The 26,230-nt window shown below is 31.8% G+C and overlaps 2 protein-coding genes across 4 annotated transcripts; both read left to right on the forward strand.

Moving 5' to 3' along the window:
- The first annotated feature begins 458 nt into the window (after positions 1 to 458).
- LOC143082983 (protein mono-ADP-ribosyltransferase PARP14-like) lies at positions 459 to 7,424 on the forward strand. 2 transcript variants are annotated; one of them, XM_076259044.1, is made up of 7 exons: positions 459 to 719; positions 1,539 to 1,680; positions 2,353 to 2,514; positions 3,310 to 3,682; positions 3,972 to 4,120; positions 5,062 to 5,233; positions 6,991 to 7,424. In XM_076259044.1, the coding sequence occupies exons 2-7, from the start codon at positions 1,594 to 1,596 to the stop codon at positions 7,278 to 7,280; spliced, it is 1,233 nt and encodes a 410-aa protein (XP_076115159.1). In that variant the 5' UTR covers positions 459 to 719; positions 1,539 to 1,593; the 3' UTR covers positions 7,281 to 7,424. The 2 variants fall into 2 exon arrangements, with proteins under 2 accessions (XP_076115159.1, XP_076115160.1); XM_076259045.1 differs by lacking the exon at positions 1,539 to 1,680 and having other exon boundaries at positions 2,354 to 2,514.
- Positions 7,425 to 9,368: 1,944 nt separating this feature from the next.
- Positions 9,369 to 25,394, forward strand: LOC143081694 (uncharacterized). Of its 2 annotated transcripts, none has more exons than XM_076257434.1 (9): positions 9,369 to 9,512; positions 16,861 to 16,994; positions 17,547 to 17,671; positions 18,144 to 18,517; positions 19,052 to 19,105; positions 20,128 to 20,266; positions 22,588 to 22,703; positions 23,598 to 23,670; positions 24,675 to 25,394. In XM_076257434.1, the coding sequence occupies exons 1-9, from the start codon at positions 9,450 to 9,452 to the stop codon at positions 24,857 to 24,859; spliced, it is 1,263 nt and encodes a 420-aa protein (XP_076113549.1). In that variant the 5' UTR covers positions 9,369 to 9,449; the 3' UTR covers positions 24,860 to 25,394. The 2 variants fall into 2 exon arrangements, with proteins under 2 accessions (XP_076113549.1, XP_076113550.1); XM_076257435.1 differs by lacking the exon at positions 9,369 to 9,512 and adding an exon at positions 13,306 to 13,429.
- The last annotated feature ends 836 nt before the right edge of the window (positions 25,395 to 26,230 follow it).

The following is a 26,230-nucleotide window of genomic DNA, read 5'->3' on the forward strand; positions in this document are numbered from 1 at the left end:
ATTACCAATAGATAACGTTTCAACCTTGCAATACTTTCTTTGTAAAAGAAAAGCTCTTATTCATCGCGTTGGTCTATTTTTTCTTTTTTTGAAAAAAAAACCAGGGTAATGAGTATCACAATTACCAATTGTTAATGAGCCTTTTAATCAGTAGTATTATTTCTGTCATACCAGTCCAATATGCGGTTCAAATAGAACAAAAGAATTCGACCTCTTGTGTTTAGAAGGTAGAAAAGTGAAATGAACTTTGTATACGGTTGCCAAAATGTCACAAAACTTACTTTCCGTAAAGTCATTATAGATATTTGCATTCACGTTGTTTAATTTTCATATTGTACAATTATTAACAATACAACTTGCAAACAATCATAAGTCAAGCAGGAACAGCTACAAAAATCGAAATGTTAACTAAATTTTGATCACGAATAATCAGTTGGTTTTTATATGTATGTACAGATAAGGAGACGGAAGGTTTTTCTAAATTTCAAAAATACAAATTTGAAAAACACAAAATTTGTTGAATGTCATTTGTAGAATGACTTGACGAAGCACAATAACATTTTATGTTTACTTTCAATCAGATACCAGGGACACAGGGTGCATCATAGGTAGACAAAACGATTACTTCCCGCCACAAACAACATATACTTCGTCTATTGATGAAGAATTTACACCTAGGATCGGGTTTATGGATGCTCCTTTTGCTACTGAAAGTGCTGGTAAAATATATTTCAATTTGAATACATTTACATATTTATATTTTTGTGTTTAGATATTTAAATCGCATGATTGTATAGTCGAAATGTATTAAGATTTCCACAATCCCATATTTGTAAGTATAATATCTAAAATGCAAGAAGGGTGTTTTCTCATTTCATGTAATTGTTTGGTGCAAAATCCTTGTGTGAATTAATGAATAACGCTTTTATGCTCCCTTTACTGTTTTCTATTTCATTTGTTCCAATGTTACAACGAAGAAAAGTGGAAGATCTAGATCATATTTTATTACATTTTGTACCTGCTGCATTGTAATATTGGCAAATAGTATGCCCTCCGGAGGTCTTTTGGTTATGTAGGCTGTCTAGTTGTGGTCCCCTTGATCGAAGTGATACATTTGCGTATAAGACCAAACTAAGTGGCATTAATTTGACACAACCCAGTTCATAAAAGGCTTCTTCAGTTGAACAAAAAATGACAAAAAATATTCCCAAATATCTAGGTGAAATGAAATGCATTATTGTTTTAACAAAATCAAACCTTTCTCAGCTTTCTGACTGCATTTCTATACATTTTACTTGGGCTTGATACGGGTGATGTGTGACGTCGCCAAAGTCACGTGATGACTGCTATAGTTGGATATGTAACTAAATTTTTATCACGAATAAACGAATTGGTTTGTATATGAATGCACAGATAAGGAGACGAATGGTTTTTCTAAATTTCAAAAACACAAATTTGAAAAACACAAAATTTGTTGAATGTCATTTGTAGAATGACTTGACGAAGCACCATATCATTTTATGTTTACTTTCAATCAGATACCAGGGACACAGGATGCATCATGGGTAGACAAAATGATTACTTCCCGCCACAATGCAAACAAAATATACTTCGCCTATTGATGAAGAAATTACACCTAGGATCGGGTTTATGGATGCTCCTTTTGCTACTGAAAGTGCTGATAATATATATTTCTTTGAATACTTTTTACATATTTATATTTTTGTGTTTAGATATTTAAATCGCATGATTGTATAGTCGAAATGTATTAAGATTTCCACAATCCCATAATTGAAAGTATAATTATATCTAAAATGTAAGAAGCGTGTTTTCTTAATATTTAATGTAATTGTTTGGTCAAAAGCCTTATCCGAATTGATAAATAAATCTTTTATGCTCCCTTCCTTGTTTTCCGTTTAATTTGTTCCAATGCAACAACGATGCTGAAGTTGAAGATCCGGTTTATTACACTCTACATTGTACGTTTGATAAACAGTATGCCCTCCGTGCATATGTCATTTGTCGTTTAAGTTGTTTAGTTGTTGTCCCCCTTACGTATATTCCATTTACTCGTTTATTGAATGATGTTAACTTTACTGATAACAAATGCGCTTCTTGTGTATAAACTGCGAAATCGGATTTAGTGGTAAGAATATATTCTTATATTCAATTTAAACGATAATGAAAACACTTGAAAGAAAACAAAAGAAAAGCATCAAATATAAATATTAATACATGAATGTAAATAAATCATTCAACAAGATAATACACAATAAGATAATACACAATAAGATAAAAGATTTTAAGTAATGTTCTGAAATAATTGTTATGTCTATTATTCATATATTGACAGAGACTAGAGATCAAAATGAATACGATTATCTTAGGAGGTATCAGTTTGAACAACCAATTCAGGAGCCGTTATATAAAGAGCATGAAGCACACAGTGAAACGCACAGTGAAACGCAAATAACAGAATATGAAGTCTTAGTTCAACAATTAGAAAATAGTCAGGTTTGAACACTCTTCTTTATACGACGATCAAAACAGTTAGAGCGATGTTGCTTCAACGAGGCTGCTACATGTAACTATTTCTGTATAACAGCGGTTGTAAAATTTGTCATTTTAAAGACCGATCTATATTGACCATACATGTACAAGAGGTAATCAAACAAAAAAATCAAAATCAAAATCAAACACAACAAAACACAACACAACACAACAGAAATATTGTTTCTATTCTACAGACACAAATCACAATCAATTCCTGAGAAATTAAGGTCTTTTCACGTATAACAAATAAATTATTAGCATAGTTTGGTCAGAATGGAGACGTCAACCCCAACACCTTGTTCATTTTTTTCTTTGAGTCATCGGTTTGTCTGTCGTTTTCATATTCAATTGTTGGTCAAATAGTTATGAAGTCTTCACGTCAAGGCAAAAAAAGTAAAATAGCAATACCAAGCAAAATTTATATAGATAAGAAGGCATGGGTTTCTCTATATAATAAGCAGATAAAGTCTTCAAGTTTGCTCTCAATCATTATGAAAATTATTGCTTTCTTATTGACCTACCTGTTCCTTTTTTTTTCTTGTTTGTGTGATAAACGATTGGTTATAATCCCACTGAAGAATATCCCACTCCTCTGTTTATTCATATGAACAATTCATCTTGGTAACTAGTTACTGGACTGGTTGTAGTTAAATGACTGTATGATTAAGAGTTGGAATTATTTACTAAAATAAAAATATATACCACACTGATTCATAACCGTAATTTGAAATTAAATACTTAGTTTTCTTTTTTCAGGGTTTAATGCACTGTAAGGCAGATGGGAATGTTGAAGTTCTCAGACAATTGAATGGTAAAATAAAAATATCTGGACCAAAAGACGTGGTCTTTAAAACCAAAAGTTCAATTGTATTGTATTTGAGGAAACTTGAAAAAGCCGAGGAAGTTTCACAATATGTAGAATGGGGATTTTCTATTAATAGAGGAAAAGTTAAACCTTTCGATAAAATTCTTAACTACGAACTAGAAACAAAATATAAGGACAATGTTCAATCAACTGCGTTTGACCATTACGGGACATTGATGTTCGTGGACTACACTTCAATGCATATCTGGTACGATGGTGATGACGCATATAAATACAAAATTTCAAGAATCATAAAAGACTCTGGTGAGATAAAAACGTTTACTGAATTTTAGAAGTTGTTCCTATACCGCAATGTTTTGTTTTTTTTCGGATAAGATCAATTTGACACACGAATCTCTCAATTGATATCTAATGTTATTTGTTCGTCCATTTTAGATATTATAACTATCAAGCGTCAAATAAACCATTGCACATCATCGAACAAACCATCCCACTTCAGTCTGACCATTGCACTTCAGCATCCCCACCACACCTCCGAGTCCTACATATATATAACAAATAAATGCATAACATCTTTCTTTATGTAAAACAGTTTCATTTAATGTTGGTTTTCCATCGTCCTGGACACATATGGAACTTGGGGTTCAGTGTACAGAAGAAAAAGTAGACAGTGGAGACGAAATATTTAATTTTATTCAAAAAAAATTCTGGAAGGCCGATAGAAACATCAAAATTTTACAGGTACGAATATACGAACCAAGGAAGAAATTATTGTTATTGATTAAAACAAACACACAAACAAGCACAGATAAATCGACACAAACATGTTTCTTTAATTTCTAAAGCATCAAAAGGGGAAAATGTATGTAAGATATTAACAAAACTTTTCTAAACAAATTGAATAGTTACTGCGAGCCATTTCTGTAAAATTAAAACACATTAAAACAAAACTTTAGTAAATGGTAGCAGGAAGGAGCAATTTGACTAATGGGATTGAAAAGAAGAGATATGGTGTATCAATTCTTGACTTGTCGGAGCAAAAAGGAAAGGACCCTCGCTTTCATTGATGTTCATTACGTAAAGTCACAGTAAGGTTTTCAAAATTGAGTCACACTCTCTGCAGGTTCAATAAATGTCCCTTCACGGGATTTGAACGTGGTTCTTCGCTCCTTTTGCACACAGTACTTGCGTCGAATAAAAATGCTTGTAACATAATGTTGGTTATGACATTTTACATATCTAGCTTCAATTTTTATTTTGTCAACAAAACATGTTTTTAAATTTCTCTTATGTCTTGTAATCAACTCAAAACGTTTGTTATCTTGAAATATTGAATATAACAATTCAATCATTGAGGCCCTTAACGTCCTTACTCCTTTGATATATTCCATATTTTGATCTTAATAATCCTCTGCTTCAGTTGAAATCGTATATTTTTCACTCACATTTGAATCATAATCTAGGAACGCTGAACAATTTCTCTGAAGCTTACACAAATCATATTCGAGCTTTTAACATTTCTGTTGTCAATTGACAAAAAATGAACTTACTAATAGACTAATTATAATTATACTAATTAGAAGGCATTTTTCATTTATTGATTGGCTTATTTGTTATCTTTACCTTAAATGTTATATGACTGTAATAAGGAACAAATAACATCTTTTTATATTTGTTTTCAGATATTACGGGTTCAAAATCGACACTTGTTTTCACAGTTTAATGTTAAACAGAAAGAATTGCAGCAAAAAAATGGTACAGACTCAGAACTGTTGCTATGGCATGGTACTTCGAAAGATTGCATTGATAAAATCATAAATAATGGTTTCAATAGAAGCTATTGTGGCAGAAATGGTAATAATATGTGTCTTTCTTGATCTTATTCAAAAATTACTAACGATTTAACTTTTTTTAATAAAAAAAAAATCAGATAATTAAAAATTCTATGATAATACTGCAGAAATTTACCCAAAGGGACTTACTACTACACTGATCTTATGTAGACTTGTTCTGGAACTGTTCAAACTATTTTGAGACAAACGAGTTCTGATGGCAATGTCATACATGTATGTTACTAACAGGGTATAATGAGTTCAGAAATCTTGGATTATAAACAGTTATTATTTCTAGTGAATGTCGACTTATATAAATTCATACAGGTTCTACATCGAATTGAAATGACAGGAAATTTGATCGTAAATGATTCTTGAGATTTACTGTGCGTAATGGTGTGCGTGTGATTATTCTACATTGGTAAGATGTATAGGGGGAGGGATATCACAAAACAGTTTTAGTCCTGTCGCATTTTTGCGCCTATCCAAAGTCAAGACCTACTGGCCTTTCCCAGTCTTGTGTGTGTGTGTGTGTGTGTTTTTTTTTTTTATTAAATTGGATTCCGCTGAACTTGTTCACATTTTGGTTTAAGGGCAATCTGAAGCCCGTCTCCAGGTGCGGGATTTTTTCGCTTCAGCCGGCAGGTCATCAAAATATTATAATAGCACTAGCACTGTGAAAAAGCGTATGACTATAGCGGTATTATGTATTTCTGAAGTGTGATTAATTTTCTTATAAAATCTCGGAGATGCTATGTTCCCTTGGTATCAACAATTAGTAGTTAGTCATGATTTATCTATCTTTTATATTAATATAACGCGCAATTATATTAAAGAAATGGTTTCGTGTTTCATAAATTGGTCTGTATGTAAATCGTGGTACAACTTATTAAAGGAATAAACATTAAAAAAAAACAAGATGTGATATGATTGCCAATGAGACAAGTGTCCGCAAGAGACCAAATGACACAGACATTTACAACTATAGGTCACCGTACGGCCTTCAACAATGAGCAAACCCCATACCGCATAGTCAGCTATAATAGGCCCCGATATGACAATGTAAAGCAATGCAAACGAGAAAACTAACGTTATCATTTACTAATCATAAGGTTATTATTTACTAATCATTTTTGCTTTATAATGTATATTTCTTTTGAGATAAACTAAAAGCATATCAGATTGATTCGTATTCCGACTGTACAAACAATGCTCCTCTTATAACAAATTTTATAGTTTTACTTACATGAATCCTTAATTATTATAATGATTCAGAAAGGCTAAAAAAATAACACAAAGTCTTAATGAATATGTTTGATGATATATGCAAATATATAGATGACAAACAATTCAGAACTTTAATATTCTAGTTATAGACAATTGAAAAGAGGTTCAAGGGAATATGGCTAGTATGCTCATACCACATCTTATTATATATACTTAGATATATTGATATATATATATATATATTGGATGATACTGATAAAAGTGGGATGCTTTGTCCTCATATGGAATTTATTTAACCGTTTTATATCGTATAAGGTCACTTGCACATAGTTTTACGAAATCTATCTTACAACTATCTTAGTATAGGTGGATCATTAACATTACTTTAGAGTGTATTTTCAGGCTAAGTTTTGTACAGTAACAAATATGTATTATCAAACAGTAACACCGTTGCAAAACAAAACTGCATTTTGAATTGTTACTATTGTGTCTCTTTCTGTTAAAATAACAAAATACAGCTTCTTGTTTTATTGGCAAACTTTCTTCTTTTAGGCACGGCCTATGGCAAAGGAGTCTATTTTGCAGTAAAGTTGCGTTTGTCCTTGAAATACACATCAACATCGTCTGGAATTGGGCATATGTTTTTAGCTACAGTTGAAGTTGGTGAGAGTTGCGAAGGATATCGAAATATGCCAGTGTTGCCACCACGCAGAGAATGTGCAAGTCATATCACTTACGATTCAGCATGTGATGATCCGTATGACCCTTACATGTTTGTGTTATTTAATGACATACAGGCATACCCGTCATACCATATTGCATTCAGATATCACAACTGGTAATGATAGTCACCGTTGTCATTTTATCGCTTTTGTAACTTACAATGAATTTTGCAATATGTTTAGCACTCTTATAATTTGATAAGGACTTGTTGTTTCCAGATATACTTTTCATTGATTGTGTTATTAAATAACTGAACAAACCATTGTGATAGTGTTCATATTTATTGTCACCGATCAACGCAGTTATGGTACTGTTAACTTACCTTACAGAAAACGTTGAATATTGTAACCATTATATACAATTACAACAACATACTTCAATCGATGAGACCAATTCTTCAGAATAATAATGTTCACACTCATGACAATTCTAAAATATGTGGAACATTAGAATGTGCATATTGCCCATATTTTTTTTCCCGAATGATCTGAATGTTTGCTTTTCGTAATATTGGGAGTCGTTTTGTAGCTTTGAAGATTAGATACTGACGTAGAGGGTATTTTTAACCCCCCGCACCTTTTTGTGGGAAATTTTTTATTGATAAATTAGGGCCTCAACAAAACTTAACTGATGCGGCCCCTTTTTGCGCAGCCATCAGTGCCCCCCCCCCTTTTATGCGTTATGAAAATATTTGGATGCGCCACTAATATAATACAATATAACGTTTGCATGTCTTTTATCCCCTCAACAACTCATATAACTTATTTTCTGAAATAAAGAATCACAAGATCAAATTGGTACATATTGAGAATCTCACATAAGATAATAATATTCAGAGCTGTATCCGAGCATATTTTTTTTTTAGAGAGAATATATTATAAGTTATAGGTAAATGAATTGACCCATGATACTTCAAGTCAACTGTAAAATAAAATAAAATGTTTGTAGTTTTAAAAATGAAAAAGGTGTGTGTTGTTATTATGTTGATGAATTGTTGTATTGTTTGATTGTACCCTGCTGTGGGGATGGCTTATATTATGACAAATGGAGAAAATTATTAGTTGGAGTAAAAACATGCTATTTTTCAAAATTTCTTAAAAACAGTGTATGACAATACAAATAAACATATTAACTACGGAGCATATATTTTTTTTAAAGTTTGAATTGTAGAGATCCATAGTTTTTTTTATCCAGTATTTGCATGATATAATACACAGAAGTGGATGAAACTAACTGTCATAAATAATATATAAATATAACAAATTAAATTCAATTGGAAAATGTATCAAAAACAAAGAGCAAATGGGCCTACTCCTATGAATTGATGGTGTAAGGGTTCTGTCCCTAATGAAAATGGACCGCTTTACTCAACAGATGCCGCCAATGAATTTTAAATGAATTAGTACAAGCATTCGGATCCAACCTCCTTTTCTAAGGTCTACTATTTTCAGCTGTGTTTTGTGAAAATAACACCACAATTCATACGCGTATAAAGTTATCATTCAAATATATAATAATAGGAAATTATTTCTATAATATGTTAAGCCCTAACTTGTTTCGATCGAATACTATAGTCAAATTGTGCTTGACACTGTGCAATCAGCACAGAAACATTCAGAAACACCAATAGCAACTGACGTGGTTCCTAGATTGGAAAAAGGTATTGTACATAGTTCGATAGCACCAAATCCTCCAAATTTATATTGTTGTATCTTAATCTAGACATGACCGGGTGGTAGTTTGTAAAATCCTTACAAAACAGTTCAAATGTTAGACTAAAAAGCAATAATGTAGAGCACTTGTTCAGCATATATTTGAAATCAGTTCAACTTTTGTCATGTGCTATGTGTTTATAGATATATAATTTAAATATAATTGCTATATTTATCATAGAGAATTTCTAAATTAAAAAAAAAGTTACGATTCGCTACACTTTTCTAATATATAAGGTGAAATTAGAACATCCCTGTTTCATGTAACTTGACGTATCCAATATTTGGAATGCGCTTTAACATAAGTAAAATGGTTCTTTGTGATCAATTTTCCGCACAGACAATTAAATGATGAAATATTGTAATGTATCTAAAGGATGTTTAAATGTTAAGGCGTCCTTTTGAATTGATTTAAACTTCAAACATCTTTCAAAATCAGGCTAAGCGATGTTAAATAACGCAAAAGGTTATTGTGGTGACATTTGAAAGATTAAATATTATTGTATATCCCAGTGCTAATATCAAGACACAGATTCTTCCTTTATACATTATCGGAGATTTCAATCTTGACAAAACATGGCTCTATTATTACCACCAAAGGAAAATACAAGGAAAAAACACAGCGGCAGCAGCCTTATGGTAAATAAATTTGAAATTCATTGTTTTTTTTAATTATAATTTCATTTTTTTTAATATAGTTGAAATAATATATTTGTGGAATAAATGAGGAGTTATTATGAAAGTCATTATTGACCCTTAACTTTTTAAATATTACTAGTATTTAAAATATGAGTATAATTAGAAGATCTTGCCAATGTAGCAAAAAAAAAAACAACATTTTTTGGAGTTACGTTAGAAATAATGTTGCCGATTAAATTAGGTATGAAATAAGGTCTAACCGAAAAGATATTTGTGTAAATTTGGGCTATTTTGAAAATTTTGTCAGTTTTCCATCAATCACAATCAATTTAGCGTATACGAAATAATATTGTTTTTGAGAGGTGGAGGGTAAGTTGTTTTTCTACAGAAATGGTTTTCAAATGCAAACTAAATACAGTTTTACGCGGAGGTAATGCAGTATAAATATTTTTGATGTGAACAGTAAAACATTTTGATATGCATATGTACAAGTGAGAAAAAAAATTAACAGTAGCAACATGAGGTCCGTCCATTTTCACATAGTAGACTTTCGTTACTTACATTGTATCTCTTAATTTTCGCATTCATGGGGTGCCTGAGGGCATATGCATATGGTAACTGTTGGTCTTCGTTCGACCAGCTGTAAAACGCCTGCCAACGTGAGGGTGGTGGTCAGTAATGCAGTGCGGGATGCACAAGTACGCAGCCACGTCCAAACATAATGGAGTCTTGAATCCGATGCCTCGTGAAATGAGAGTTCCACGCTCTCTGCAACATTTGAATCATCAACTGCACCCAGACTTTCCAGTGGCAGTCCCAATTTCCCACACATTACTTGCCCTACCTATTGTATTTCCTGTTAATTTGTTCTCTTTCTGCACATACAAAAAAATGTTTGCCACTGAACGTTTTGAAAACAACAATCATTCGAGACCTTAATTTTTCGCCATTAAATAAAAAAGACGTCAAATCATCACTTGTCTAATATATCGACTGTCAATGTCAACTGGTACCTTTATAACTAGCCATTGTGATGCCAACAGATTGAACTTTTACGTCAACGATATTTAGATATATGATTTTTAAAAATTAATCATGGGTACAAGATAATTTATCAAAAAAAAATAAAATGACATGTTGACATTTTAGCGCAGACATTATATGTAAAAATAAGATGTGTATGATTGATACTGAGACAACTCGTCACAAGGGACAAAATGACACAAAAATTAACTACAATAGGTCACCGCACACGGCCTTCAACAATGAGCGAAGCTTAAACCGCATAGTCAGCTATAAGAGGCCCTAAATGACCAATACCAATCAATGCAAACGAGAAAAAACAACGACCTAATTCACCAAAAAAATAATGAGCGAAAAACAAATATGTAACACAGAAACAAACGATAATCACTGAATCACATTTACAACAAACAAAAGACATTTTAGCATGTTTAAGCGCGAGATTAATACGTTCACCTGTATTTTCGATAGCCGATTTTATCGAATACTTATAATAAAGCAGGTTGCATATAACTCACCATACTTAGTCCGTCAACAGTCACTTATGGTTCACTTGCACATTTTTTTAGTTGTTTAAATTTACAATTTGGTTAACTTGGAAATAAATGGTGTAACAAGCAAAGAAAGGAAGGGAACGTGAAAGATGTGGCTATTGTTAACTAGTCAGATGCAATCATTAAATTACAAACAACAGCATAACCTAAAATAAGAAACATCCATGTATATATATAAAAAAAAGATGTGGTATGATTGCCAATGAGACAACTCTCCACAAAATGACACAGAAACTAACAACTATAATAGGTAACCGTACGACCTTCAACAATCAACAAAGCCCATACCGCACAGTCAGCTAAGAAATGCCCCGAAATGACAATGTAAAACAATTCAAACGATATACATTGTACCTAACAACCTAATGTACATGTATGTACAAAAAATGAACGAAAAACAAATATCTAACGTATAAACAAACGACAACCACTGTATTACAGGCTCCTGACTTGGGACAGGCACATACATATTAATAAAAACTAGGAACAGGTTCTATCACAATTTGGTTGATAATATTGTAAAAAGGGGGTTTATCAAGAATAGAATTGAGAAAGGAAACGGGGAATGTGTCAAAGCGCCAACAACCCGACCATAGAGCAGACAACAGCCGGAGGCCACCAATGGGTCTTCAAAATAAAATGTGGTATGATTAATACTGAGACAACTCTTCACAAGGGACAAAATGACACAAAAATTAACTGAAATTAATCAAAAAGAGACCATTTCGGGCGTTCACTGGAACATAGATTTAAGAATAGTGCTGTATGTTTAATGACACGACATTTTGTATATTGTGCACTCTTGATACAATTAAAATGTCTGTATTTGAACAATGAATACATTTATGTCGCTAAAAGGACATTGAAAATTACTCTTTTTCTCCAAAATGAGTCTAAAACATTTGACGCTAAAATGGGCTATATATTTCAGCTGAAACGTCTGATTTCTTTCCGCTAAATTGTCATAACAATGCTAAAAAAATGTCCTCCACTGTTAAGTGTACAATAAGATAAGGTGTTTGCCTGATGAGTTTATTTTACCTGCTTTAAAGGATAGGATACATAGTGCTCTGCTTTTTCTTTTTTTTTTAAGAAAAGTACATAATATCACGTGAAACTCTTATTCGTCCCGCTGGACGCGTTACAAAGGAGAAGGTTCACGAAGGGTTAAAATTGGCCCTAAATTTTTGACGTTTTTAAAATGGGGCCAATAAATTACAAATTTTGCATAGAAAATAATACTTGTGATAATACTATCAATAAAAAAATATATTTTATTGGCACCTTCCTTTAAAATTTATGAAGCTATGACCCCTGAAGTATACATTAGTTGTTTTTTATGTCAATTTTGGTCAATTTTTTCCACAATTTTAATTATTTTTCGAATAATTAACCTTGGCCTCCATCCACGATCCGAAAAGTCTTTATATTGATAAATTCTATATCAAAATTGAAATCTTTTGGCCAATGTTTACCTAAAGCTTTTAGGTCTGAAATTTGCACAAAATCACCATATTTTAATAAAATGTCCAAAATTGGCCTACTTTGGAGAATGTTATGTACTTTTTTGAAAAGAACTGATTTATTTAGCTTTAAGTCTTTTGAAATAGACCCATTTACGAATCAAATTGTGACCTTTTTGGTGTTTAAATAAATGATAAAGTTGATATTTAAGGCAATATTGTGCCATTAGTGAACCTTGTCCTTTATCAACAAACACAGATCTGCCACGCCTTCCAAATTCTCTAAAAGACAAAAAAATAAACAAATAACCGATTGACAAATACTCAAAACGTCGAATGTTTCAAATGAACATAATAATTATATAATAAGATCAAATATATATTAATATATCATGCAAAAGTAGGTATTTAAAATTCAATCTATAAATGTATCACCAAATTTAATATTGCATTTAAAATATTTCATGTCTGCAGAAAAAAGGTTATTACATAACTGTGACGTGTTTTTTTTTTTAAATTTTCATTATAAATTTATTGACTTGTCATGCATGCATACATTATAAAGATTAAAGTGCAGGTGAATAACAACATGTTTACAAACGTCATTATATCCTGCAGGTACGATACACATCATCAAACCCTAAATGCGAAGGTGTAAAATCGTACTTTTATTCATGTCTGGTTTTTATACACTAATACCCAACCATTCGTTTAATATATGTTTTACATCATCAAAAAGTAACTCCTTGTTTACAATGACAAATTTCAAATTTTAAACTTTAAACTCGACTTTTCAAGTGTTAACTTTACCCCATGTAAAATTATCATCCGACACAAACGGGAATCAGATTTACAATAATTTCAGATGGCATTAGCGGTAGGTAAACATTCAATTTATTTCCGTCAAATAATTTTAAAGGTGATATTTAGAATTCAATTTATCATGAAATTTACATGTCGGATTGAATAAGATGTTTTAAAATTAACATAGGTGAAATATATTTAATTATTTTAAAAAAATCACAAAAATATAGTCATAGTATTTATCATGACTACGCCCGTTTGCATCTAAAATGTTTTTTTTTTTTTTTTAAACAGCAATTTCCCTATCAATGTATTTCACTCTGGAGGGATTTGTAAAATGTTTCTGATTTTTTTCTCAAATATCCACCATATCACGGCTTCTTTAGAGAAATAATGTCGTATGTTCAACCTAATTTATTAAACCCTGGTCACAACGAGCTCACGACGCATCTATGCAGCGGCACGACATGAAATTTTGTCACATCTCGGGTATCTGTGATCGTCGTACGACAGTCGCACGATATTTTGAGTATCGTGGCACTGTCGTGTGTCGTGTGACGAAAATCGGACATGCACCTTTTTTGCTCTAAGATTTTGTGTCGTGTCACTGTCTTGTGGCTGTCGTGAGCGTGTATTACCACAGTCGTGCGACTGTCGTGCGATAAACAAATTGTCGTGGGTACCAATTTTGATAAAACAATCGCACGACTGTCGCAAGACACTCGTGATACAGTCGCACGATTGTCTCACGAATAACAAATTTCGTACGATGCTCGCACAACATTGATTGTCTGTCGTACGACAGTGGTACGTTCGTCGTGCCACATATTTTATTTTCATTTAGAAGAATACAATTCGGCGGGAATGAATGTGTGGAAAAACACACCGTCTGCCGTTTAAAGAGGGTGGCTATATCACCAGAACGATTACGTTTGGTTCTGCTGAATAGGCCACTTGCCGAACTCCAACAAGAACAAAATGTGGTCATGTTACCGTTGATTCCAGCTCATGAACAGTATAGGAACTAGCCTGACGTTGGTAGGTTAGGCCATGACTCGAACGGCGCCTGATGTTCGTATAGTACACTAATGAAAGAGTTGGAGAATATGCCGGTGATTTCGTTGGATTCATGCGGATGGAGCCTGACAGTGACACGACAGTTACAAGCGCATCCCATGGCATGAAAACCTAAAAAAAAAAATAGCCCCAAACAACCCAGGATTGTCATACGACTGTCGTAGGACTGTCGTACGACTATTGCACGACCGACTTGCGATAAACCCACGACAGTACAATTTCAATTCTTTTTTCTGTCGTGTACCCACTGTGGAACCATCGTGGAACCATCGTGGCATGTCGTAGCTGATATGACCACTGAAAATATTTTTTTGTCATTATGCACGACAGTGCTACGACAACTATTTTATAGATCTTCCACCACAAAAAATACGATCTGTTGTGACCGGGGCTTAAGTATACAAGTAACGTTCACATATGTAGCTAGAATATAGCCAAATTTTGAATATCTTATATATATAAAAAAAAAAAAAATAACGACAACAACAGAAACAAAAATAAAAATTGATGAAGAAACCAAATCCAAAACTTCATCGGAATAATTATATCAATAAGCAAAATTTGTATAATAAGCAAATTAAATCACAGATTCGTTTGAAGGTCGAGAAGCAATAATTTGTCTAAGTCACAGATTTTGGTAAATGTTTTGCATACAACTTTGGCTCGTAGAACTGCTATTGATATTGAAAACTGCTGTTATCTCTTTAATTATGTGAAATATCTCTCATTGAATTCTTTTAAGATATGTGAAGATGGGTATAGAAAGCGCATGAAATCGGCAGATTTTTTTTTTCGTCAAAATTAATGTTCAATTTGAGTACCAAAATTTCCTTAACAATTATATGTTGTTGATACATATATTTAAGTTTTAAGGATATAAAATACTCATAAATATTATTGTCTCCGACGTCGATTTTATGTGCTTTCTATTTATATTATCACATATTTTAAAAGAATTCAATCAGTACTATTTTAGAGATAAAAAAGATAAATCTATTTTTCTAAATTTTCATTTACAGTTTAACGAACCAAAACATTGTTCGAATATATAAATTACTACATGTACCACTTTTAAAGTTCTTAACTTGAACAGTTATAGGAACTCGTTGCAAGAATAAATCATTTTTAAATCTCAACCCTCCCCCTTTTTATACTTAATCAGTGCGTATTACCCAGAATTTTCTCAAAACAGTCTTTTGCTCTTTGTTAGGGGTGTTGTCTCTTTGGCACATTCCCCATTTCCATTCTTAATTTTGTTAAACGATAAACCTTTTCCCATATCTGAAATTAAGCTATTTCTAAATGATGTATTCAAAGAAGCGAACAAATTCAGCTGAAACAATAAAGACAGCAGTAAACATGTGACTCTAAATACAATAAACAATTAAAACAAAAATCCAACAAAAAGACAGATATACTGGCTAGATTATATATTTACAGTAGCAATGACGATATTGGTGGATGTTCAGATATTACAATTAGAAGGCGTTCATGGACTTGATTTGTTATCTTATTATTAAACTGTTTTCTTGTTTTATAAAAAGAAATTGTACTTTAGTGAAAATTCTTCTCATAAAGCATTTTATACTACTAAACATAACATAAAAGAAAAAAATAGATTGATGATGTGCAAGTATATATAGTTCAAGATATAGGACATATTCTAGGCTGTGTATTAATACTTGAGTTCACACTGCATTTGTTGGCATGTCATTCATATATTTCATGGTCGTTAATCCGCTACCATTTTATCAACAACCGCATGCATATGTATAGTGTATAGTGTATTGTAACATGTAGATTATTTCTATAAATCGACCATAGTTGCCCTTTTACACTTTATATCAAATTGTAAATTTGGAGTATGACACGTTTGTGAGCATGATCTCTAAATGTACAAATGTCTTTCATGATATTCATCCTGGTACAATCACATATTAAAGAAATGAAAATGTATGGCAACAAGGTATCATTTAATTCATGTTAATATAGAAGAGTAATAGTTATTCTGTAGGTAGTGACTATTAATTTCTTTAAATATTAGTAAGCTTCGGTAATTATTTTACGCATATGTTTTGGTATAAATATATGAGCCATCAAAGTACCTCCTATCAATCTCAATAGAAATGTTGCAAAAGTTCTTTGAATAAATTGTTTATTATTTTGCGAAAATACACTTGCTATCACCTATCAAAACCCAGGATTTTTAAATATGGTATAATATCTACCCGATGTCTCTTCCAATGCAACCATATATATGGTAATTATGGTCCAAACCGAAAAAGTTCAATCATAAATGTACATCCGAATATCAAAATTTAAAGAGAAAATGTAATATTACTTAAAGGATATTATAGACCGCGGAAATATCTAACAACTGTTGTTAGTAAATCGACAATTTTAATACGTTCGTTTTATTCTATTTAGGCTTTAGCTGCAGGATCGCTGTCGTTTGCAAAGGTACACGCACATGATGTGGAAACTCTAGAACAGACAGAGAAGAGTCTTGAGAAAGAAATCTGTAGAGAAAACAGGACACCTCCGAAAGGTTCAGTCGCAAAGTATGTAGCTTAAACAGTATCTCAAACAAACAATATAAATGTGCATTGAAGCATGATCGTAAGCGAAGACAAGACACTAAACTAGATATAAAAAGATTCATTGATACTACGGTTGAAATCTCAGGAACTGTTAGGAAAAAAAAGACTTATTAATTTTTTTTTTTTAATTCGCTACTGAACAGAAAAGTCATGTTTCTTAGGCTTGTACAACTAAATTATATACCATGAACCTTTAATAACAAGCATATTGCTATTGAACGTCTTGACAGTTGTTTCAATGTCTAAAACGTTCATATCTTCTTAAAGCTAATCAAAGATAGCAAAACATCGTACAAAAAGTTCATGTATACAATTAATTAAAGATGACCTTACTTTGAGTCTGTTATAGGCATGGTAAACAGTCCTTTTGATATACGCGGTTTCATTGTATGGTTGTTTTTAACAAGCTGTTTGAACGAAAAACGTAAGCTGTTTATAATGAATCTAAGTGTAAAATTATAAATTCACAAAACAAAGAGTGCATGGATAAGAATACAAGTTCCGATTTTGTAGGATAAGACATCACGGCGAGAGATTTCTTCACAGCAAACAAGTTCTTATGGTTGTAGTGATACTGAACATTATTGACTGTATACTGGTAATGGGAGAGTTAATTTTTGATATTCATTACCTCGTTGGTATGTAGAAAGTACCTAGTGCCATAGATTTTAAACTCTTTATTATTCCTTTTAACTCTATCGTTCTAGAATCTCTCCCTTCTGCCACTTATATAGAACATGTTGAAATCTATACTTCAGCATTTGACTCTCATACTAATAAATACTAGATGAAATTTAGAATAATTATGTTTTTATACTAAATTAAATTTGGAGCTATTCAGTCTTTTAACCTAATAAATATTATGTAGGTCTTAGATCGTCGTGTTTGTTTAAGAATCATTCTTCGAACACCTTTTTACTATGTGGAAGGGTTAATATTTAGTCTTTGCTATTATTTATAGGTAATATTCCAAAAGATTCAGAACCTAATATATGAGGAAATTGTCCAAATGCCATCAAACCAAAAACATAAATTAAGAGTCAATTACAGGTCTAAACACGATTGATTTCTGGACATAACTTTGATCATCATTTTTTTTACATTTTGCAGATGTTTTAGAGAAATCAGAAAACATATCAGACAGTTTTATGTACAAAATGGAAACAAAGTATCCTATTGATCTTAGAGGCATTGATGATATCTCAGATCTTTATGACAAAATAATACATTCGACAATTCACTGGAATACGTCTGAAGTCAATATGAAAACATCGTATGCCAATGACAAAAACTTGACATACTTAACATTAGCTGGCAATGACAGCTTAAACATACGTTATAAACGAAGAACAGTGAAGGATAGTCAAAAAGCTTCAAACACAAATAGACGCAAGAAACGCCACAAAGAACATACAATTGAGGAAGATATAGCTCATGGATTTCATAAAGCTAGCATTACAATACTAGCCATCCTTGTGGTAGAGGTAAATTAGTTTAAAATAACCGTTTGGAACTGTGTTTTGTATTCCATACTCTGCACTTCGGTTTTCAGAATTGAATCTGTTCGCACAGCTGTGTGAATTAAGTTTCAAAGACAAAAAAGAGTAGAAATATTGCTTTTAACATGAAAATTACTCTAATTTCGATAATGAAATTGCTGTCTAATATAGATGGAGAGTTTATTTTACGTTTACTTTTGATTCCTTACATTTATAACTTGTTCTACCTTTAAGAAGCAAATTTTAAACGTTAATTTATCAATAAAAACGATCAATCAGAACTAAAATGTCATTACGAGTTCACTAGATTGGTAATATTTTATAGATATCTATTTCACTTTGAAAACGAGTATTTCTTATTTTAATTCATTATTGGGAAAAACGGTTTTGTATCGGTTATCTTCGTGTTTTTAAACTTTATTCAAATTGTGTACTTGTTGTATAATTAAGTATAATATTCATCACACGCCATAAAATTGAATCTTCCGTATTTTCTAGTTGTTTGTTGTTTTATGTTAGACAGGGTTGAAGATGTTCTGCTTAGGTGCACACATGTTGGAGAACAAGTTAGAGGTAATATCATACTATATTCGATGGGTTAACATGTTTATAGGAATTGCAATTTACGCGTATACTCTTCTTTTTTTTAAAGTTGCAACGGTAAAGACATATGTTCAAAATAAAGAATCTGATAAACAAAACAAATCGTACGGTGATCTAAAGTGATTGACAGTTACTCTTCAATTGGCAGCACCCGTCGTATTGGTCATGACAACCCCATACGCAGGTTTATCCAGAATTTTGATAAACATGTCTATTGAATGGATTTGTTTTCTCTCAATCGATTTATGACTTTTGAACATTTGAATACTGATGTTGCATTCTATTGGGAAAATATAATTCATCCGTTTTGTCGTAAATTTTAGGTCTAAAAAGCTCACATTATTTATTTCTAGATGTAAGTCAGAATAAGGAATGGTCTTATATCTGTGGTTTCGTATAACCATCTTTTTATCAAAGACATGGTTCGATATACATACAAGCGCTTAACTTCGTTGAGATTAATCATTTTGTTGCTGTAACGTTGGTTTTCTATTTCGGATTGATTGCATAGCTTACTATACGGTATGTTGAAGATCGTACAGTAACTGTAATTATCTTTTGAGCGTTGCAAATTTGTCTTGATAGCAATCTCACAATATCTGATTATTTATATTTAGATAACTCAAATTGAGGATATTATGCATAATTATAGAGAAATGTGAAAATTAAAGATAATGCTAGTAACATTTCATTTTCAAAGGGACGCTCACGCATGCTCACGTATGAAGTCTTTCTCATACAAATAAAAGAACAATAATATTGTCAATAGATTTAGCAGGGTGTCAAATGATTAATGTACATGTCGTATTGTATATGAGATAAATTATATCAAAATAAAAATATGCTGAACCAATGATGGTTAGGGACTTTCATTTTGGAATTTTCTCGGAGTTCAGCCTTTTTGTGATTTTTCTTTTTATCGTATTTCATTTTAAACTATTGCAGATTTTAAAAAGTTGATGACAATTTTCTTTCACTTAATTTATTAACAGGTATTTGATGGCTTCATTGTTTTTGCATCGTTCATCCTGGACATTGCATTCATTAAAGGAATAACAATATACTCCATACAAGAGTTTGTCTTCATTTTGGCATTTTTAGTGCCATGGAGAGTTTTGAGAGTTGTTAATAGTAAGTACAATTATCATTTATTAAATAATATTCTTAAAATTGTGTAATAAAAGTATATATGTTTATAATATTGCATTTCCACCTCAGTAAGGTTGTTTTCCTTCATATAGAGTGAAGAAAATACGGACCAAATGGCATTGACATACATATTTTAACAATTATAGATGAAAGCCTGTAGTTACAGATACTGCAGACACAGACGATTAAAACACCAATACTTTGTAACGAATTTTTAATATCTCCAAACATAAAAGTGTTTATATTTATAAAAAAAAAAATAAAACATTTCAAAGACGCAATGAGACAAAATTTTCGATGACTATGATTTAACACTTCATACGTACTTTTCGTCGTCTTGAATACGAGAGAGCGTTCGAATGTAAGCAGATTGAAGGCCAAAGCAATTGCAAAATTGAAGAACATGATGAAGAAAAAATAGTTTCCACGATGGCCAAACAACGAAGATGGAATGACAAATACAAGCATTTGAGTAACGCAGACTCCACTGTCGGGTGACATTACATGCTCTAGACGGATATATTGTTTGTTATCTATTTGCGATATCTGGTGTGTTGTTCATACAAGTAGATTCTATTAAAAGAGGGACTAAAGATACCAAAGGGATAGTCAAACTCATAAATCTAAAATAAACTGACAACGCCATGGCTAAAAATGAAAAAGATAAACAAGCAACAGCACACATGACACAAAATAGAAAACTAAAGAATAAACAACACGAACCCTATCAAAAAACTAGGGGTGATCTCAGGTGTTCCAGAAGGGTAAGCAGATCCGACTCCACATGTGGCACCCGTCGTGTTACTTATGTGATAACAAATCCGGTAAATAGTTTAATTCGGTAGGCCACATTCATGAAAGGGAAGGGGATTGTAGTTACGACGTAAGGAACATATCCGATATTATTTGTGAAACGGTTATTCCATAACCGTCAACCAACTCGTGATGGCGTCCTTAAAATTTACGAAGGGATGATTTCAACTTCATCATTTGGAACTCTTGGTTTAATAGCTTCCTTGTGAGCAGCAACCCTCTATCAAGAAAATCATGATAGGAATTGCAAGCACGGGAATATCGTATCAATTGGGAGATATATACCCCGCATGCAGGTGCTGCTGGAATGTTGCTACTTAGAGGAAAGGGAAAGTTCACAATTGGAAAGCTGAAATCATCTCTTTTGTCGTAAAGTTTTGTTTTCAACCGGCCCTCATTGTCAATTTCTAGATGTAAGTCAAGATATGAGGCCGACTTAACTGTATCTGTAGTATCTTTTATCTCTAGCTCGATGGGATAGATGCGTTCCATATAGTTATCAAATTTTGAATTATTTAGTGAAAGAACATCATCTATATAGCGGAAAGTAGAGTTAAAGGATATTGCTAACTTCTTATCTTTCTTCCTAATAAGTTCCTGCATGAAGTCAGCCTCATAATAATAAAGAAACAAGTCGGCAAGTAGAGGGGCACAGTTTTTTACCATTGGAATGCCGACAGTCTGTTGAAAAACACGTCTTCCGAACGTAACAAATATGTTGTCAATCAAGAAATCAATCATCTTGATAATATCAGTTTCAGAGAATTTTTTTTTTTTTGAATCAGAGTGATCCTTTACAAAGTAGGATTTATCCCTCACTAAGGCAAGATACTTGTATCTACGTTGGCCATTCTTTTTTATGAAGCAAAGCAATACCAACTCTTTCAATTTGTCTCTTAGTTTGGAATGTGGAATACTTAAAGCGACGTTTAAATACCTTATGAATGGCATAGACAAACTTGTTAGTGTCTTTGTTCATTGAATTAAAAAAAGAAACGTTGGCATTCTTTAATGAGATAGCCACTGCACTTCAAAAATAACAAAATTGAATCGAGAAGTTAATTAACTCATCACAGATACCAGGATAGACTAAATCAGACTCATCAGTGACACCCGAAACAAAACGTTAAAAAAAGCGAAGTAAAAATAAAGTACGAAGTTAAAGAGCTTTAATGATCTCAAAAGGTTTTTCTAAACATATATTCAGGTGTCTATTCAATGTGTCAAGATCTTAATGGTTGTTGTTCCTTATGTATGAACATTGTGAATAAATTTACTTGCAACAACAAAAAATCAAAAATTTTACCGTAACCAAATACTGATATTTGGGAATATACTAGTACAACAGTTCCTGTACTTTGGGTTTGTGTGGCAATTTAAGTAATCTTTATTCTCTGGATGTGATGTCAACAAGAGCGTACTATCTATAAATATAAATATTTATATTTTTATGAAGTTATCAACATAACTTAAGTTTATCTTTTCTTCAGGCCTCATTGTAGCAATCATTGATCACGAACATTTCCGAATGAAGCTTTTATATAAACAAAAGAAACAAATATCAATTCAGATGAAAGATGCCAAAAAGGAACTAAAGTTATATGAGGTATGGTTTAATACACACGTACTTAAAAAATAACTAAGTCTTTAAGATATATGTTCTAAAATTTTCAATTTATGCTTGATAGTTTATGACACATTTCTACAAACGATCGGCATGAGTTCACTTGTCGATTGACTGTCAATATGCCTGTCATGATACATGCTTAGGATGACAGGGGTGAAACTGACTTGAGACACTGCCCCAAACAAACTGCTTGTATTACAGAAGAGCTTGTAGAATGATGTTTATAGACTTGATATGTGATAATAATAATGTCCAACCAATTGACTTCGTAGATCAACTGCAGAATAAAGATAATTCATTAGAATATGTTAGCATAGAATGTTGCACTTTTTTCATAAATTCAAGCTGTGAACATCGGTAAATAGTTATCAAAGGTACCAAGCTTATAATTTGATACATTAGACGCTCGTTTCGTCTCCATAAAACATCACTAGTGACGTTCAGATCAAAATAGTTAGAAAGCCAAATAAGAACAAAGTTGAAGAGTATTGAGGTCCTTAAAATCCAAAACGTTGTGCCAAATACTGTTGAGGTAATTATTGCATGGGATAAGAAAATCCATAGTATTTCATATTTTTGCAAATATTAAATTAGACAAAATACTCTTTGGATATTTTATAACTTTGTTTTACATAATCGAGACATGATGTCTGGCTTGATCATTTTTGTTTTACCATTGATCACAACTTAAACCATATATGTAGTTAACTCAATCAGTCCTAGGAATAACACAATGTAACAAATTCAGACGTGAAAACCATATGAGGTATTTATGCTTATAACATTAAACAAAAATATGAATTGTCAAACATATATGTCAATTTGTTAATGTAAGAATCAAGTTATATGATTTAATATTGATTATCTTTTCAGAAAAGTTTGCAGTCTGTTGAACAGCTATGTCTATGTTCTGGGATACCGGAGTACAAAGTTAAGAGTTGTTCAGGTTTGTAAAATGTAATACCTACCTGTAAATTAACTGTTAAATTAAGAATTGAAATGGGGAATGTGTCAAAGACAACAGCCTGACCAAAGGACAGAAAACAGCTGAAGACTGAAGTTAAGTTGATACAATTATTTGAAACACTAATGTTTTCATATCTTAACGTAGATAACACCTTTGAAAAATTGACAGAACCTTTTGAAATTGTCGGGGTTTTGGCTTCAACTTCGTAATTGTATTTAATATTTAACTGTTCTGATTCGAGCGATACCGACAGATATGATATCATTAATGCTGTCCCTTTCTGTAAATTAACTGTCAAAAAGATTAAAATCATTGGAAACGCTTAACAATTATTAAACATCCTTAGATGGTCTAAGCGCATAATTAAGCAAAATGTTTTCTAACTTTTACAGTTGTCAATTATCTTTAATTTCGTTATTAATTTACACTTTCAATTGTCAAACTCTACTAAAGAAGTGTTTTATAGACTTAACGCACGAATGGCGTATTTAATCAAATCATTTATTTAATATAATGTTTCTATAATAATTCAGGTTCATTCTGATAGCTGTTTATTTCAATACTTTTTATCAAGTTCATAATAGTTTTGTTAGTATACTACAATGATATTTGTTTTCAGATAACATTTTTTTTATTGACATCAACCCTTTATTGTCTTCTGCAATCTTATGAAAAAAGTTTTGAAATTAAGCGAAATCAAATTATCACTTGTAGGCAAAATGTCAAATGTATTTCTTACCTACAAATCTAAATAAAACATTTCCTTAAACAGCTTGTGTTTAAGAGTATTCAAAAGATAATATTTATGTACGTACAGTTTTTGTAAGTTTATTTATATAGCATCATTTCGCTTTACATTGTAATGGGAAAACTGCAAATAACAATTTTACATGGTTCAATTCATCCGTTACGAAATGTCTCGAAACAAAAATGTTAAAATAATCTTTAAGTATTGAAAATGTATAAATATGTGGTATTTTCAGCTCATCTCAAGAGCAGAAAGAAAAAACTTATAGGATCATGTGGTTCTTTACAACGGATTGTTACTTTCGAAGCTGAAGAGCGTACACCTATGGTAAAAGATTATGAAAGTAAAGATGACAACAGTGATACCTTTAAGATGGATTCTAGTAGAGCTAACAGTTTAGACGATGTATATAATCCTTGATATGTGACAATTCTATTTATTTTTCTTTGTGAGTTCACACCAGAGTAACTACATGATAAAGAGAAGTCATAGGAATATGTTAGCATAGAATATGCGCAATTTTTACATAAATGCAAGCTGTGTTAATGTGAATTTATAAAACATGTAATGATTCCTTTACAATAGTCAAGTTGGGATATAAATTAAGGCAGAATTCGCTATCTTTTTAATTTGAGTTCAGATTAAATCTCAATTTCCTAAATGCTGTATCAGGCAAGTAAACTTTTCAATGTCATAATTTTAGTCAAAAGTTTTAACACAAACACTATATTTCTATTTTCTTTTTACAGTACAAAGCTATACAGCATAGTATTTATTCACAATTTACTATATTTTGCAATACGATACAAGGTTGTTTCTTACTGTCTCAAGTGTGATTGATGGCATAAAGTTAAGTAAATCATTTTACTGCAATTACATCTATATCTATCTACACGGAAGATTATATCTATATTGAAATATGAATGTAAATATTGTTAATAAAATTTCTACTGCCTTTGATTGTTTGTAGCTGTTTAACTTTTCAAAAAATTTAATCACAAAAATACTGAACTCCGAGGTAAATTCAAATCGGAAAGACCCTAATCAAATTGCAAAATCAAAAACTTAAACACATCCAAGTTGAACCATCAAGTGTGTGCCTTTGGAAGTGTTAACGACCGCAAGTTAAACTTTGAAACAAACGATTATATATTTTCGTCAAATTCAAGTCGTCCACAATACAAAGCAAGGCCAAAGGAACTATAAAATTCCAATATAGTTTTGTTACCTAGCGGTATAGGTATTTTCTGAGTAAGAGTTACTGCCTCTCGTTACTTCGATTTTGCATTCGTCTTTGTTAAAGACCACATCAATAGAGAAATTGTTATACCGCAATTCCACTAAGCCACGATCGCACTACAATCTGTACAAAAATGCGATCGTGCAGATCGCAGTAAGGTCGTAGTACCTAGTACTGCCTTCATGATCGTGAAGAGCGTTGCCTACTTTTAACATGTTCAAATCAATTCTTGTGCGGTGCGGCGAAATTTGGTCGAAGTAGAATAATTTACAAATACAAATAGAAATATAATATTTAAAAAGGATTGACAACAAAAAGTAGGTATTATAAAGAAATTATTCAGTGACCTTGTCGTAAAAACGCAAATTAAGATTTGGTGAGAGGCTCACATCTAAATTAGCTAACATTAGGCGAGCATTCTTCAGAAATCTAAATTTATAACATTTTTTTTTCATAATCCACAATACATGTAGCCAATTCGTTCATGCGGTTGTTCGTACAATTGTTTTGTTCATTTTGATATAGTTACAAGACTAAACTTCTGGTGATAG

Source organism: Mytilus galloprovincialis, chromosome 7 (assembly GCF_965363235.1).
Source record: "Mytilus galloprovincialis chromosome 7, xbMytGall1.hap1.1, whole genome shotgun sequence".
Taxonomy (NCBI): domain Eukaryota; kingdom Metazoa; phylum Mollusca; class Bivalvia; order Mytilida; family Mytilidae; genus Mytilus; species Mytilus galloprovincialis.